This window comes from Oncorhynchus mykiss, chromosome 22 (assembly GCF_057628025.1).
Source record: "Oncorhynchus mykiss isolate SJ-2025 chromosome 22, ASM5762802v1, whole genome shotgun sequence".
Lineage (NCBI taxonomy): Eukaryota > Metazoa > Chordata > Actinopteri > Salmoniformes > Salmonidae > Oncorhynchus > Oncorhynchus mykiss.
The window spans coordinates 14,567,552-14,585,652 of NC_143043.1; the positions used below are offsets into that span (position 1 = coordinate 14,567,552).

General features: G+C 40.7%; 1 protein-coding gene across 11 annotated transcripts in view; it reads left to right on the forward strand.

Annotated features, from left to right (window-relative positions):
- LOC110501400 (E3 ubiquitin-protein ligase MID1) overlaps positions 1-17,223 on the forward strand; it is a 59,207-nt gene extending 41,984 nt beyond the window's left edge. For 4 of the 11 annotated variants that reach the window (XM_021578945.3, XM_021578944.3, XM_021578942.3 and 1 more), the window contains exons 2-11: positions 691-1,412; positions 3,337-3,402; positions 8,718-8,813; positions 10,018-10,125; positions 12,216-12,364; positions 12,478-12,605; positions 13,867-14,010; positions 14,609-14,770; positions 14,893-15,100; positions 15,339-17,223. In XM_021578945.3, coding sequence (XP_021434620.2) covers positions 747-1,412; positions 3,337-3,402; positions 8,718-8,813; positions 10,018-10,125; positions 12,216-12,364; positions 12,478-12,605; positions 13,867-14,010; positions 14,609-14,770; positions 14,893-15,100; positions 15,339-15,687 — 2,076 coding nt within the window. In that variant the 5' untranslated portion in view covers positions 691-746 and the 3' untranslated portion in view covers positions 15,688-17,223. The remainder of the gene's footprint in view (positions 1-690; positions 1,413-3,336; positions 3,403-8,717; positions 8,814-10,017; positions 10,126-12,215; positions 12,365-12,477; positions 12,606-13,866; positions 14,011-14,608; positions 14,771-14,892; positions 15,101-15,338) is intronic. The other 7 variants (XM_090216415.1, XM_036958745.2, XM_090216416.1 and 4 more) reach the window with 2 other exon arrangements.
- The last annotated feature ends 878 nt before the right edge of the window (positions 17,224-18,101 follow it).

An 18,101-nucleotide genomic window follows, 5' to 3' on the forward strand; every position in this document is an offset into this window, starting at 1 on the left:
CTGTCTGGCCTCACTGTCCTGCACTGCCCTGGGCTAGCTAGCCAGACCAAGCCTTTCAGTATACATGGCTATTCTTGTATGCACTGTATGTCTACTTGAGTCATTTTCGTGTTTCTGGAGTTATATCATCAAAACAGCTCAAAACGCTTACCTAAAATATTCACTGTTTGTTTGTTTGTTTTTCCCAACTCCAGTCTTCAGTTGTTTGGTTGTTGCATCACAGGGAATAAGGACAGATGTGCCTCCCTATAAAATATGTATGGATTAGTTCAGGGGAAATTAAGATCAACATGGATTGCTTAACTTTTTTACGAACATCACTTTCATTTCTATGGCGCTTTAATCATTTCTATTTGTCTGAAGGGTTTACAACACGCCAAAACTCAGTTAGAAGAGTCTTCATTTCTCATTTCCTCATTTCATTCAATACCCCTGATAAAGATACCACATATGTGTTATCCAGTACCTGCTATTTATTCCTCTAGTACATCAAGTAATCTCCAGTTTTCTTAAATTAGGAATGTGGAAAGACCACTCATTAATTTATATTCTGGGAAGGTTGACAACCCCCTATAGCTCAACCCTTTTCGAACCCTTCACTTCTCTCTCTCTCTCTCTCTCTCTCTCTCTCTCTCTCTCTCTCTCTCTCCCTCCCATTCTCTAATGATGTACTACATGTCATCCCTACAGATAGCTGATCAGCTTCCTTGGATTTTGCTGACGACACCGCTTTGTTGTGCGTGAAGATGGAAACACTAGAGTCGGAGCTGACCTGCCCAATCTGTCTGGAGCTCTTCGAGGACCCACTGCTCTTGCCCTGCGCTCACAGCCTGTGTTTCAACTGTGCCCACCGCATCCTAGTCTCCCACTGCACCCCCAACGAGCCTGTGCAGTCCATCAGCGCCTTCCAGTGCCCAACCTGTCGCTATGTCATCACCCTCAGCCAGAGGGGCCTAGAAGGACTGAAGCGCAACGTCACTCTGCAAAACATCATTGACCGCTTTCAGAAGGCTTCCGTGAGCGGGCCCAACTCCCCCAGTGAGACTCGCCGCGAGCGGGCCGCCCTAGACAGCACGGCCATGACCTCCCCCAGCGAGAGGGTGCAGTGTCAGTTCTGTGAGCAGGACCCTCCCCAAGACGCCGTCAAGACCTGTGTCACCTGTGAGGTGTCCTACTGCGACGAATGCCTGAAGGCCACCCACCCCAATAAGAAGCCCTTCACTGGCCACCGTCTGATCGAGCCCATGCCGGACTGCCACCTCAGGGGACTCATGTGTCTGGAGCACGAGGACGAGAAGGTGAACATGTACTGTGTCACAGATGAACAGTTGATCTGTGCCTTGTGCAAACTGGTCGGTCGGCATCGGGACCACCAAGTAGCAGCACTCAGCGACCGCTACGAGAAACTGAAGGTAAGAGATGCTACTGTACAATACTGTGCACAGCTTCAGGAATGTCTGGGGAGCATCTAGGGAGTTAATGACTGACTGTGAAGAGCTCCTTGTGTACACATGGTGAGATTTAAAATCATATTTGATGAAAATCAAGTTTGAATTTGTAAGTATACTAGATCAACAAGATTGTGCCTGAATTGCGTGACACAAATATTGATCAAATTCAATATTTGACCATTCACTTTTTGTTGTGTGGAGATTCACCACACATTTTTCAGAGATCAGTTCATTTTTTCATGACTTACTATCTTACTATCAGCAGCTTTTCAAAAGCACTAAAACGATGTGATTGTTATACAGTGTGTTGTTTCCAGAATGCGATATTTTATTTGTGGCCGTATCATAAAAATCTGTGACCTACTGCAGTTTGAGAAAAAAACCACATTGTTCAACATGTCATAGAGACATCGTGATGATGGAATTGTAAAATTACATTGGAGATTCACATTAAACTTGAGTCATTAACATTATACTTATTATCCAATCTTTCAATAAATAGTCGTTCCCCCAATGATATCCTCTCTTTTTTTTTTATCATACTAGATATGTTTCCCCAGACTAAGTCTAATGGGTGAACAAGGAGTCATTGCTGGTGGTAACAGTGCAGTACAAGAGCACAATATACAATCAGGCAACCTCACTATTATATGATCTGTATTAGATATCTACAGATGTCTGGGCTCTTGATGTACGAAACCTTAAAAGAAAGTATTACAGAAATGGCTAATGGAAATCCCCATTCAGTCAGATTCCCCAATAGTACAACAGCATTCAACTAATGTGATTTCTGTTCATATTTCAAAGAGCTTTGGGAACAAGGAGTGATCACACACGCTTTCTTCGACGGGCTTAAATGTAACATTTGCCACGTAATTCCAACCAATAAAAAAATATTGCTTCCAGGGTTTCAGGTTAAGTGGAGCTAACCACTTTCCCTCCATGGTGCCATATTAATAAGGCGTCATGAGAGAGACTTTGTTAGCTGGAACACACGAAAAAAGGTGGCCACGCATTCCTTCCACTTTAGACTTGAATGAGCCCCCGTCAAAGCACTGAGATTTGGGCTTTGTGGGTTAGTATTTTGCCAACACACGCCGTGGGACACGATCATGGCTCCAGAAACCTCATGGGAGCAATGAATGCTTTATTACCAGGCAGAACCATGCAGCTGTGTGTCATAGTTAGCCTTTCACATGTAAATTGACCCTCACATTTGACAAGTTCTGTCAAGAGATGCCGCAAGCAGGGCTGTGATGTTATCAGACCTCCACCTTTTGCATTCTATATTGATCAACATGTAAACTGTTGAAATGTCTTCTCAGTAAAGTTGTTATTTTAGTATTTGCAATTCATCAAGTGGACGATAAAACTCCTTTTTTTGTAGTTAACATTTTTTACCGTCTTTTGTTTGTACAGTACAGTAGACATAGCCTATCTATTGTCATTTTATCACAGGCTATTGATGGCGTATACATATATATTTGCATAAGGCAGTGTTTAGTTAATGCCTTTAGTAAATAAGAAGTCAGTGTAACAGTGTAGCAACTGAGGTGTCAAGTCTAGCGAAAAGGTTTCTAGGGATCACATGGCTTCCACTGCACGGCTCTGAAAGACCACAGGGCTTTTCACACATATATAAATATATAACACTACTTGAGCATGAATCATAAAAATGGGGTTTTGCATTACATGATACACACAAACTATTTTTGCTTGTCCTTTCATCAACAACAAAGAGAATGCCAATGGCGAATGTCAAGCTTGGTCCCAGACTCCCAGTGAAACTGAGATGCGGTAATCTTAGATTGCAGTATAGCGATTGAGGTCAGAGCATCAGCCTTAACCAGTTTCTCCTTTGTTTGATCATGCTGTCATTGTGCAGAGAACTCCAGACTGCTATCTCAGTGAGAGGAGCGAACAGGAGGAAACAGACCAGGTGATATATACGGTATCTAAAGTATTACTTTGACTCTACATTCAGGGACAGGTCTACTAAGACTTTATAGCTGCTATTTTCAATGGGGAATAAAACCTACAGACTAGAGTATCAAATATGATGCAATATACAGTAGAAATTATATTAAGGTCAAATCTAGATAATTTCCGGGGCTCTCTTATTCCCCTCTGAAAATATCAGGAGCATATTTTGCACATGTGCAAATGCTCGGTAAACCTGACCTTTAGAATATAGTCCACATTTGATTGTCGATGGCTTCATGGCCTCTATGCGAGATCTGCATAGTTTATGTAATGAGTAGTGACATATCTATACATACAGTATATAGATATGCACTATGGAACATAGTTTCACTTTTTGTGCCATCATACTGTTACATAAACACAAGAGAGAACACTATAAAAAAACAACGTTTTACAAGATTTACATTACTAGGAAAATAACTATCCCCTACTTCACTGTTGCACTGTATTTTACTGGTATTACTAAGAGTGGGCCGTGGCAGACTTGTGATCAACTATAACCCATGTATGTCCAATATTACTTGCCAGATGTAAGATGCTCTATCTACCTCACTGTAAAACGGTAAAATGTACAGTTACTTACTGGCTGCAACTTGCCAGTAAGTTACTGTAATTAATTTTACAGTACGCTACTGTAATCCATTTTACGGTAATCCAAACATGTTCGCAAAAAAGTTACTGTAATCTAATTTACAGTACATTGCTGAAATTGCCCATGTTTGAATTTTTAACATTTATATTTTGGTAATTTAGTGGGTGCTCTTGTCCATAGCAACTTACATCTAGGGCATTAAACCAAGGTTGATAAAAAAAAAAAACACACGTCACAGTCATAGCAAGTAAATGTGTATCTAACTGTTACTAAAAATGTTGTAGTTAAGGATACATTGGTCTTCAGAATAATTGTAATTACAACAAGACATCTTATTATCTAGGTCATCTCTGAATAGTGCCAATACAATACTGAAATATTCACAGTAAATTCATGCCAGAGCAATGAAACACAGTACAATAAAGTAAAAGTGACTATAAACTAAGACAATTATTTCTACAGTATTTTACTGTAATTACAAGGAATTAGAGCAAGCAGTTGGCGGTATGTATTTGCATATTAAAGCATATTAATGAATACTAGGTGTTTCATGTCCTTTTGATCTGTTTTGCCCTGCACTCAACCTTTAACAATTTTAGACTTTCTGCCACTCTGATCTGTCTCCTACATCAGATTAAGTATTAGGTAACTACTACCACATATCAAATAAATTGGTACAGCACTTTCACTAGTGGGTGCAACAAACATAGCCTCTTACAAGACACGCCTCAAAATATGTTAATGAGTGAGAAACAACAACACCATGCATCCACTAATGTTTAAAAGGCTTTTGGTGCTCCAAAAATGCAATATGGTACTATATTCTGAATTACAGTAAATTACTGGCAGCAATTGTTCAGTAAGCTACTGTAGAGTTTCAGGACAAGATTTGTAGAAATCCAAAAATACAGTATGTTACTGTATTCTGTGGGGGTACAGCATTCTCACTCACAGGTCCAACTAATATAGCCTCTTACAAGGCATGCTTTAAAATATGTTAATGAGCCAGAGACTCTTTCCCCGCCCACATTTTCCCACAATGCAACATAATTAATACTTTTTTTTAAATAAGGTATTTTACTGTGCGTTCTACAGTGTTTTACTGTTGAAATTACAGAAAGGTCTTTCAGTGTGCTGTAAAACAAATACAGTACTTTACTGTGCATTCTACGGTAATCTACTTTGTTTAGTTTATACAGTATTATACTGTTGACTAAAACAGTAAGTTGCTGATCAAATTACAAAAACGGGTAGCAGTGTGCGTGGTCACATTTTTCACCACAAATCCTACAATATATCTGATTAGAATGTCTGAGGCAGAAACAAGTTATTCTGAGCATGGCAATTGTAATGTCATAACCACACTGGTCCTTACTTATCGTCATAGACCTTAATACCCTTGTGCATGATTACTTTTTGTCTGTTTCTATTCCCCCTGACCTTAGTACCAAGGTATTGTCATACTATCTCCCCATGTCAGTGTACACAGTGGGGCTAGGGTGACCTGGTCTTGGCTTCATTTGATGTTGCAGCACTGTCCTATGTGCTCCGTGTCTGTCACATGGGGCTATTGTCTTGATTTTGAAAAGTTTCATCTTTTCAACATAAAAGTGGTCACCCCGCTTCACCTTTTGAAGTTAAACCTATAAAATATACAACAGCCAAAGTACAAAACAATCCCATCTAAATAAATCATGTTAAACAGAGAGTTTTTTTATGAAAAGGATAAGATATTTTTGGACATGGAGATGCAGCCATAGGCCTCAATGCAAAAAGAAACCTACATGTGTTGTAAAATGAATTACACTAAGCAGGCCCTATTTCTTATTTTCACAAGTCTTGACGAGCTAGACTACAGCATGCTGATGGTCCTCTGCCAAGCCCCATCATTGCCCTATTTGGTTACATCGCCGAGGGCACATGCACTGTAGCGCTCTCTGACTAGCGTAGGAGAAACGCGAATCAAAGACATAGCAGTAGTATTTAGATACCTGTACATGTCTGAAATCTCTTATGTTACCTTAGGATGAATGCAGACAGAGAGGTGAGGAAGAGAGGGTAAGGAGGTTAAAATAAATGTTCCTTTTTATATAATGAGACTGATCGTTATTGGTTATGGTACTGTAGATTTTCCAGTAGTTTTACATTTTGCCCTCACTTTCATCTGACATATTTTTCATATTTTCATTGAAAGATTCTCAACTTCATTTCCGCTACTATAATGATTCATTGTACAACTTTTTTCCTCAACCTTAGAACATGTTTATACAGTTCCCTGCAATGGAGTTCTGTTTTCCTAAAGTAATTCAGACGTGATGAGAGAAGAATAGCTGCTTCCTCCGGACGAGGAATGCTTTTGGTCCCACACCTTTCTTTGGCTTGCTCAGTCTCTCTTCCTTTCTGACAAAAACCGGACAGGTCAGACCACTGTCGATGTTTGGAAACTGTTCTGCCAACTTTTCCATAATTTTACCGCCTGATCTAAGGACGGTGAATGCTTTGATTGTGTCGATTGTAAAAAGGCAGGCAGCAGCTTGGTTTATTATTTCAAACTCTGTTAATATATTATAAAATAGTGCATTTCTTGGGAAGAGTGCGTTCACATGCAAAACAATGAAATTCACCATGTAGATGACTTGCCAGTGGCCACGATCAAAAACTGTGCATCAACCCTCAAAAGGCTAAAGGAGGCCACGTCCACCTAAAATGAGTAACAGAGAGAGATGGAGTTGGCAGAGTGGGTTATCTAGTCTCCAGCATGGGCCTACTGTCTCTCCTCTCAGAGTTGTTCTGGGATCTTCTGCAGGGATCCAAATCCTCTCAGATTAATGGCACAGGATAAATCATCTCTGAGAGGAAGTGGATGCTTTATCTCCTGTTGGGAGTTGAAATGCCAACTGGCATGTCACCCTAACTGTCAAACGTTTATGGAAGAGAGACAGGAGAGAGAGGGAAATACCCTATTTACATAAAGCAATGTTGTTTTGGCCTGGCAACAGAGTGTTAACCCACCAAGAGGCATATCATTCATTACTATACCCTCTATGACGACTTTTGTTTTCGCATTATGTAAACTTTCTTCACCAAGGCAATTATTTCAAGTGCATTATACAACTATACAGGCAAACATACAAATTAACACACTGCTGTATATAATTGTCTTTTTCGGCTGATTCAATTATTATGACACATCCATTCATACTTTAGGAACTGCATTGGAGCATTTTTCATTGCGTTGTAGTGTGTGGGTTTTTGTTCTGGTGAGGCTACTTCAGCTTGCTCAGCTGTTATCTAGCCAGGGCTCTCCGGGTCGGTCCCCTTCACCTTCCATCCACAACAGCACAGAGCTATTCTAATGGTTTCATCACCTCTGCTTGAATATAAATAAATAATCTTGGTGAGAGCAGTAAAAAAAAAAGAATATGCTATTTCTGTACACACTGACGGCTGACGCACAGACCCTTATGAAATCGCAATGCGAAAAGGCCAACCTGAGAGAGCTTTCCCCACCATTAGCTAAACAGTGACTTCACAGACACCTTCAGATCTCCAAAGTTCTATGCTCTCTGTTCACGCAATTCTTTAAACTTTGCATCATACAGTACAGATGTAGGATCTTAATTTGAGCCAGTTTACTACAACAGGAAATGGGAATTATTATGTGGATTATAATTATTTTTGTAGGAGATGATACATTATTTCCTAAGGGAAAATCAAATCTGAAATTTCAAAGTGGAAATTACAAACCTCAAATATACTACAAGTTAAAAATGTCCTGCATTGCAGGAAAGTTCTCCTGCAACAGGTTGATCAAATTAAGATCATACATCTGGGCTTGTACTTAATATGATAAAAATAATAGTATTTCAACAAGTTTTTCATTTCAATTGAGTGTTATCTAGAGGGCAACATAATGGTACAGCACTCCATTTTTGTATTCTCTTACTGTGTTTATTCAGTGAAGTAGGCTCATGATGTTGTCTATAGACCCATACACACGTAACAATTCTCCTGGAGCATAATCACAGTATTAAACTCATCCAGGATTATATACCGTTAACAAATACCCCTCTCAGACATCTAACCAATGCTCTGGTGTCCTCCTTACGCCTCACTGCATAAACCCTGTGGCAAGACAATGTAATCCTTCATGGAGAAGAGCAATACATTGCAATCTAAATCATTGTGCCAGACAATAATACAACGTAAAGAACCTTCTGGATGCATAACAGCCAAAGAGAAGTTCCCAAATATTCACCTAGCCATAGAGCAGAGCTGTAGATGTACAGCTCTGCCGTAGATCGTCAAGCTGTGAGAGAGTTTGATCTGAGCCATCGGTGGGTGATTAATGCATGCATGGTTTAGTTGACTAAATCTCTGGCAGATGCTCTTCTTGTCCCTCTCAACTTTGGGAGCTTAGTGAGCAGGCAGAAAGATGGGAGCTCTGGCATTGGGGCTAGCTCAGAGGTTACTGACTGACTGATCACACACCAAATGGTACACAACCAGACCCTATGAAGGGATTCTCTGTTAGCGTATCATCTTCCACCAGTGAACAGACATGGTTGTGATTTTGACTTCCCCCGTTCTTTCTAAATGTTGTGAACTGTGTACAGTTTGCTAGAGGAATATTATTTTCATTTACATACTCTGTTGTTCATAGTTTTGTTCTATTCTTTTTTTCCACACAGCAAGCCTTGGACTCTAACCTCAGCAATCTAATCAAGAGGAACAATGAGTTGGAAACTCTGATGGGCAAGTTGATTCAGACTTGCCAACATGTGGAGGTAAGGATGTTTATCTATTTCCCTATTAGGCTATGTGGCACATCTCCCAGTTTCTGTGTCATTTCTAATGTTTGATTATTTGATGATATGATTTGTTGATTTCTTCCTTGTGAGTATTGTAAATTTAACCCATTACGTGCCAGAATAGATACAGTGGTTGCTGACACAAAGTGCATAGAAAAGGAAAAGGAATATCTCTGATTGGTTTAAGAAAAGAAATGGCCTCAAACCTCAATATTGTCGTTGAGCATTCAAGCTCACCAGATTCTGTGAAATGCAGAACTTTGCAGTTCGGCGAACATGTTAGAAAACTGTGACATATCGAGAGCTTGGGACTATAAGGTTGTATCTGCAAAAAGCTCTAATGTTCCGAACCCTCACTGGTTTAAATGGTGTCAGCTCTTTTTATCTAGTATTCTTTTGAAATGAACAACATGAATTGGGGTATCTAGAGCACTATATAGGTAGAGTACATGGAATAGAATAAGGTATGTCAATTACTCAAGTTTGACAAAAATGCAGATAGAACCTTATAGTCCCAAGCTCTCGGTGTAATATAATGTTATCTCAGGGACACAGTTACTGAGATGAATATGTTCACTGGGTATACAATAAAGTGGATATGCCAGTAAACCTAACTGTATAAAGTAGGATATAGGCTAATCTTACTGTAGCTTATAAACATTGCAATATTGCCAAGCGTGCGTGAATGTCTGTGTGTATGTGCATGGTAAAGTGTTATTTGGGGAATAGAATGATAGAACACAGCAAAAATGTTTGTGCATGAACAAATTGAGGACTAAAATGACACTGATGACACAACATGCCCACAGAGAGATGAAAGAGAGACTGGGCCATGTAGCAGCTCTGGCTGTATTTAGGAACACAGAACTACTGCTGCAATGACTATGCTCCGCTGATTCTCACCTGCGGCACTGTGCTATCCAGTGTGTGATGACTGTATTGTGTAGATCTAATCTGGGAAACCCTAGGTAGATCTTCTGCCTCAAGTGGACTGTTATCTCATACGAGCCAGAGGAGCTTTGTTACTGTATATGAGCATTATTGTATTTTAACAATGAATATTTGTAAACGTTTGATTGTACTATATTTTATCCTATATCAGGCCAAAGCCACCGCAATGAAAAACCATCAAATACCACATTCATATATTTGACCATCCCTGTTCTAATCTCTTCCAAAGTGCAACGCATCAAGACAAGAGAACAAGCTCCTTGAAGAATGTGACCTCCTGATCGACATCATACAGCAGAGAAGGCAGATGATAGCCACCAAGATAAAGGAGGGCAAGGTCATTTCTTAGGCGTTAGTATGTTTTGATGGTTACTGAGGAGGGCAGATGGGTCAGGCTGCCTATCCCTCGGGAGATGCTCAGTCTGGCTCTTCATCCCCCTCGTGCCCCCAAGGTTGAACTTTCTGTTAAGGCTGAGGATGTACACTCTCACACAATCTCAAAAACAACGGCCATCATTATCATATTTCCCAGCATGCTAATTGCAGGTTGTTTTTTTAGAACTGTTTGTTTCAATATGTGTGTTTTTGCATGCAAATTGATTGATTGATCTTGTGCTACACAAAGATACATAACATACATAACGAAAGAATACAATCTGTTAGTAGTTTGATTTATTGCACCCGTTACTGAGTTGTTCCCGTTGGGATAGTTTAGGTAGTAACATTTATAAAATGTTTCCTACCTTGGCAGTCATTCTAAATGCAGGTAGCAGATGATTAAAAGTTCACATTTTTGGATATCCTTACTCTGGCTGGATTCCAATAGAAATTACATATCACTTTGCAAGCCACCATACTGGAACTGCAAACCAGGAGATTCAGACCACTGTGTTTGGGTAAAACAACACATTCAACATACGCCTGCCTCAAAAGGGTTCTTCAATTGTCCCCATAGGATAACCCTTTTGGGTTCCCAAAAGGGTTTTTCATATGATTATCCTATGGCAGGTCGTGTCAAGTTCATTCCATGGAGGGCCTAGGGTCTGTTGGTTTTTGTTTTTTTCCTTTCAAGTAAGACCTAGACAACCAGGTGAGGGAGATCCTTACCAATTAATGGGGGGAGTGAAAAGCCACAGACACTCGGCCCTCCATGGAATGAGTTTGACTCGTGTCTTATGGGGACAGCCGATTAAGGTACAAATAACAAGGGTCCAATTATGCCCCCATTCTAAAAGTACATAGGATATACTATACCTTACACTTACAGGATACCACTGCAGTGACAAGTGTTTGTACCCCTTTAAAAAACTAAACTTCTGAGAGTGTACGTTGTTACCATACCATAAGTCTCTGCTCGAGATGCACAGCTTTCACTGACTATATAGCCTACCTCAAGAGACAAACATCAACCAGAGTCGGCTTCTTTGTTAGAATGCATGATTTCATTTCCTCTGGAATTCAGATTTGATGAAAAAGTGTTGTCAGTTCAGTGCTGTGTGACTGATCCAGCTGTAATAGCTTGGTTGTGTACGTGCAATACAGTATGTATCCTGTAGTATGCTTACTAACAGTAAGGGAGTATTGTTGGCACAGCATTTAGGAAATTTAAACAAATCCACTCTGCTCCTTTAGTGGTTTCCATCCCTTTCCCCCAATATTGGGGGAACTGCATCTCAGTGCCAGAGGCGTCACTACAGACCCTGGTTCGATTCCAGGCTGTATCACAACTGGCTGTGATTGGGAGTCCCATAGGGCGGCGCACAATTGACCCAGCGTCGTTAGGGTTTGGCCGGGGTAGGCCGTCATTGTAAATATGAATTTGTTCTTAACTGACTTGCCTAGTTAAATAAAGGTTAGATAAAAAAAAAATTAATAAGTGTCATTAGAGAGGGATTGAGGGGCTCGGAGGGATGGCTCTGGCATGCTGTGCCATGTTCAGAGCCACATCACACCTGTTTCCTGTGATTCCTATGAGGAGCACTGCTTCCTTCCTCGCCCTGTGCCTCATGTCACAGTCAGGAGTCAGAGGCTGCTTTCTGCTCCCTGCCGATGGACGGAGGGGGCAAGCGGCCATCCTCCCAGAGGGGAGGATGTAATGGCTCTGTTACCTTGGTGATGTTATGGAGGATGTAGATTCTCCTCATGCCATCCTCAAAGTGTGTCTCTTATAATGATTTAAGCAGATGTGATGAAATAAAAGCATTTTTTGAATTTGAGAAAATGGTGATATGTTTATGTACAAATGAATTACCTCTTGATTGCGACCGTTAAAGAAGGAACTGTCAACTCAATTGAACCTGGGGCGTTGGTAGTCCTTCTGTTTCTGAAGCCGCAGTAGCCTGAGAAGTAGGTTTGTAGATTTGATACTGCAGGTCTACTGTACCTGCCTCTGCACCAGTGAATTCAATAATCCATTTTTCTTTTCAGGCTATACGGCTGCGAAAGCTAGCCCAGCAGATCGCCAGCTGCAAGCAGATCATTGAGAGATCGTCGTCCCTCATCACTCAGGCTGATCACACCCTCAAGGAGACAGACCATGCCCGCTTCCTGCAAACAGCCAAAAGCATCTGTGAAAGGTGAGCTATCAAGTCAACCGATTGTGGTGATAACGTTCCAAACCCCAACTGACTGAGAGTCACAGGTTGTAATAAGAGAAATGTCACGTGAATCCTGTATCTTTGGGTTTCAGAGTGTCCATGGCAACAGCCTCCTCTCAGATCCTGATACCAGAGATCAACCTAAATGACACCTTTGATACGTTTGCATTGGACTTCACAAGGGAAAAGAAAATGCTGGAAAGCTTGGATTACCTCACAGGTGAACGCAATTTCGAACATGATCCTTGATGTTAAGGATATTAAGAACATATCTATAACTCCGATCTGAAATAGGAGATTATGGTATAGTGCAATCCCTGTTTATCTATTTCTTTAACAGTCAAAGTGAAAACAGCTACACTGTATTTGTATTTGTAATTATTATCGATCCCCATTAGCTACTCCAAGGCAGTAGCTACTCTTCCTGGGGTCCAGCAAAATTAAGGCAGTTATACCATTTTTAAAACATTACAATACATTTCAAAACAGATTTCACAACACATTTAGTGTGTTCCCTCAGGCCACTACTCTACTACCACGTATCTACAACACAAAATCGCTGTGAATATGTGTGTATAATGTATATGTTCTCATGTGTGTGTGTGTAGCAACCCGTGTGTGTGTGTAGCATCCCATGTCAGAAGCTATGTGGCGTGTACAGTGGTTTTGACTGGGTAATCCCCCTGGTGCTTTGTTGAGTGCTTCCTGAGGGCAACGAAATGCTCACAAGTTTAGAAGATACAGTTTGAGGTTTGTTTACAGTTGAATGAAATGGCTTTTGACTGTTCTGGCTTTTAGGACCTTCTCAGCAGGGTGTCATGTCCTCTGTTCTGTATTGAGGCAGTGGGTTGTAGCTCAAGGAGCAGCAACTTTACCACCTGAATCGACAGGTAGCCTAGTGGTTTGAGCATTGGGCCCGTAACCGAAAACTTGGTGGATCGAATCCCCGAGCTGGCAAAGTCTGTCGTTCTGCCCTAAACAAGGCAGTTCATCCACTGTTCCTAGGCCGTCATTGTAAATAAGAATTAATTCTTCACTGACTTGCCTTGACTTGCCTAATTAGGCGGCAGGGTAGCCTAGTGGTTAGAGCATTGGACTTGTAACCGGAAGGTTGCAAGTTAAAATCCCCGAGCTGACAAGGTACAAGTCTGTCGTTCTGCCCCTGAATAGGCACTGTTCCTAGGCCATCATTGAAAATAAGAATTTGTTCTTAACTGACTTGCCTAGTTAAATAAAGGTAAAAAATAAGAAAAAAAAAACGCAAAGTAAAAGTCACTTGCAAGAGTGGGCTTGGTTGTATTTACCTAAAATCTCCAATCCCCTGCACATAACACATTGGACATAAGAAAATACACTGATTGTGTTAATCCGCAGTACGGTACTCTTCTGTGTGTTATGACAACTGTCCATCACTGTTGTCATTAAATGACACATACCAGGAACTGGCGTGAATAAAAGTAACTATATTTTTCTATTTGCAGCACCAAATCCCCCAATAATCCGGGCGGAATTATGTACGGCATCGAACGACACCATCACTGTTCACTGGACGTCTGATGACGAGTTCTGTGTCGTCTCCTATGAGCTTCAGTATGCAATCTTCACCGGACAAGCCAATGTTGTCAGTAAGTTTACAATTCTTGTCTAGAAGCCCTCAGTACAGTATGTTGGGTGTGTCTGTACAGTACATCTGTTGTGGTACAACATTTAAATCATGAAAGGTAGGCTATCTGAGAGCAATCATACATAGAAAGCCTCTTATTGTATTTGGCTTCTGGGTCTTCATTGCACTATCCTGATCAAATAAATAATGTGTCATTTCAGCAAGGGGGCAACAACCATTTCATTGTGTGGATAATAAGATATCAGAGATCTCTGCTCTGTATCTCTCTGGCACAGACTCTAGGCAAGAGTATATAGGCAGATTATGGGCTGAATTTTTCCCTGTGGCTCATGTAAGTGACAGACTGTTGGAATAGATCACCCTAACAGGGTTACAGCATGCTGAATCAAGCAATTGGCCCTCTTGTGCCCCAGTGCCTGTTCATACTACAGTGAATAGGTAATGTTATTGTTTGATTTAATGACAACAATTGGAGAAGGATTCATTGGAGGTGTTCTTATCTCAACAAATGTATTTTACATTGTGTGTTTGTTACAATCCGGTGGTTGTTTTTTTCTCTCTCATCTGCCATTAACTGATTGTCTTTGTCTGTGGTCTAGGTTTGTGTAACTCGGCTGATAGCTGGATGATTGTGCCCAACATCAAGCAGAACCACTACACGGTGCATGGACTCCAGTGTGGCACCAAGTACATGTTTATCGTCAAGGCCATCAATCAGGCAGGGAGTCGCAGCAGTGAGCCTTGGAAACTCAAGACCAACAGTATGTTTGCGTTTCGAATAGCTGCACCATGCTGAAATCATTAAGCATCTTTGGAGATTTGACATATGGAGATAGCATATTTACCATTGTTTACTGTAAATCTATTAATGGTCAATTCACAGGTCAACCATTCAAGTTGGACCCAAAGTCTGCTCACAAGAAGCTGAAGGTCTCCCATGACAACCTGACAGTGGAGCGAGACGAGACATTGTCCAAGAAGAGCCACACTCAGGACCGCTTTACCAGCCAGGGCAGCTACGGCATCACAGGGAATGTGTACATCGACAGCGGGCGCCACTACTGGGAAGCCTTGATAGGAGGGAGCACATGGTAAGGATATTAACCTGTGGTGTTTAAAGTACATCAGACTAGAACATTTGGAGAGACAAATGTGTGTGAGAATCAGATTGGGAAATCCAATCATGGTGTCTGTTACACTATAGTAAACGCAATCTTAAAATCTAAAATCTCTAGGACGTTAGGCCTATCATTTCCCATCAGTGCAATTTGACCACTACCAGAAAATGAGCCATCAACATTCAATATTCTATTTTTCTATCTTTATCAGGTTTGCTGTGGGCGTTGCTTACAAGTCAGCACCGAAACATGAGTGGATCGGCAAGAACTCTGCCTCGTGGGTACTGTCTCGCTGCAACAACTCCTGGGTAGTACGTCACAACAGCAAGGAGATGCCCATCGAACCGTCTCCCCACCTGCGTCGTGTGGGGGTGTTGCTGGACTACGATGCTGGATCCCTGGCCTTCTACGATGGCGCCGGCTCACAGCACCTGTACACGTTCGACATCGCCTTCGCTCAGCCAGTCTGTCCCGTGTTCAACGTGTGGAACAAGTGTCTGACCGTCCTCACAGGGCTGCCCATCCCAGACCACCTAGAGGGAACAGACTGTCGGGATTAACAGTCCAGCTAATAGAACACAGAGACACAGAGTGAGCAGAACAAACTGATTACAGCCTCACCTGGCTGCCTTTTTGTCACATCACCAATGCTGTATAAAACAGAATAAAGCCATGGTCACAGATGTCTCTAATCATGCTCTTACTAGAAGTAAATTCATTTCTTGAATTATTTATGGAAACCATTTATTGGATTTTATTTCTTGCTTTGCACATTAATGTACACTACTATATGTATTCGTGTTTGGTTTTGGGGTGCGTTTAGATAGGAAGATGGATATAACGTTTTGAAATTCAGTCAAACGTATTTTCATGCAGCTCTGAGAATAGTTGCTTTCCTTCTTACAAATGTAAAAGGTTGTTTCCATCTTTCCGTGTGTCCATCTTTAGCAGCGTGTTGATAAACGGTTCGTGTGCAACCTGTTGATTTTGACACGGCATCACAGGAGCAGTACCACTGATTACTTCCTAAAGCAGTCGTAACAGGATTGGTCATCTATACCTGTTCTGTTTCATGCAGGTGTACCAAGATCCTCTCTACAATTAGAGTTATAATAAGCATGTTAAGAGTTATTTTAAGAGTTCTTCTTAGGGTGATTTAGTGCACTGACAACTCGACTATGATTGACAGATTAACCGAGACAATTCTTCATCTTCTCTTTGTTGAAAACCACTATGATGTTAAAAAGCTTACTATTGCTGAAAATGTACATTTGAAATAGAAGCCATTTTAAGTTAAATTTCGACACAGAAATAACTTATAGAGTCGATTGAAACACCACCGCGTCACATGGTGATGGAATTTTTGAATATTGAATAGCTCCTTGTGTGTTTCTGCTAAAGACCAGAGAGGTGAAGCGAGAGGGATAACTGGGCGTTTTATTTATTTTTTGCTCACCAAGCACAGGAGTTTTTTGTCTGGTCAAAGAAAGTGTGTCGAATTTGGTTTTGAAAAATGCGCTTATTTGCTACTTGTGGCTTATTTGATTGAATATAACTTTCAGAATGATTAGGTTGTTGCATGTGTAGTGATATAAGTAGGACATGCAGGCCACTTCGAGAAACATTTTTTTATATTGGAGTTGTACCTGGTCATCACTAGTTACCGCAGCCACAAAGTTTTTTAATGATTTATTTGATGATATATACTGTAATTTCGACTTTGTGTATGTGGTAGCTAGTTGAAACCATTGTGCCTGTTCACACGCGTCCTAAAATTCTAAATCAAATGGCTAAATTATACATTTTATGACCCATTCCATATGTTAGCTTAGTAGATATGGCGATCTAAAGGGCTTAGACCTACAGGGAGTTACTTGTAATTAAATGCACCATGTGCAATCTCTGTAAATACCTTGCTGTTTTCTTCTCACATATTGGCTCTGTATGTTCACATACATTTGGTATTTGAGCAATTTGACTTTTTCTGATGCCTGCATCATTATTTTCACACTAGTATACATTCCTTAAAAATGTAATAAAGTGACATCAACACACTTTTCAAGTCGTGAATTTGTAATAAAACATCTCAATTGTAATGATGACGCTTTTTCATTGTCTGATACCTAATCTTAACAGTCATTTTAATTGAATTCAGATACCCCTGTAGGTGAAACGAAGAGAACCACCTCATGTGTTTTACCTTTGATTAAATTCACTGACTATAATGTCTCATTAATGTCGCACTGTATCCTTTATTAACCCACTTTTTAAAAGTGTGTCACTATTATTCTAAAGAACTCCCCAGCACTGTGCAACAATGATTAAGCTGTGATGAGATTCCTTCTGACATCTCTTTTCATGCTCAAGTAACATGGCTTTAAGACCACTGGACCCCAATCCTTTCAACTAAAGTAGACTAGAACATATCTGAAATGTACCGTGACCTCACTATCGAACACCCTTGAGACATGGATCATGACGTAGCTCGAGTGCATGGACATCGCCTGGCTAGAATGATGTCACAGAGACCTTCGTAGTTTGATTGGAGGCATCTGTAAATATTTGTGTACAAAAAAACATGAGTGAAATATTATTGAGTTTGTTTGAGCTTGAGTTTATTTTATTTTTACAGGGACAGTGCACATTAATCAACGTTTCAGTGAAAGTGCCGGTTTTAGCCAGCCGGCTAATTTTCAACTTCCGTCCCTGGGCAGGTTATTAAAAACAATTGCAATATAGACAATCATTGAGCAGTGAGCACACGCAGAGCAACACAGGACAAGCAAGACGTACCATACAGACAGAGCAACATAAAGCAGCAAGACAAAATTCATAAAAGCAACAAAGTGTTTCCACACCTCACAAGCTACAGACAACATGGAAAGCGGCAATACACAGCATTCTTTCATACTGTAGCTATTCCTCTTTTCCAGATGGGTTAGGGCAGTGTGCAGTGTGATTGTGATTGTGTCGT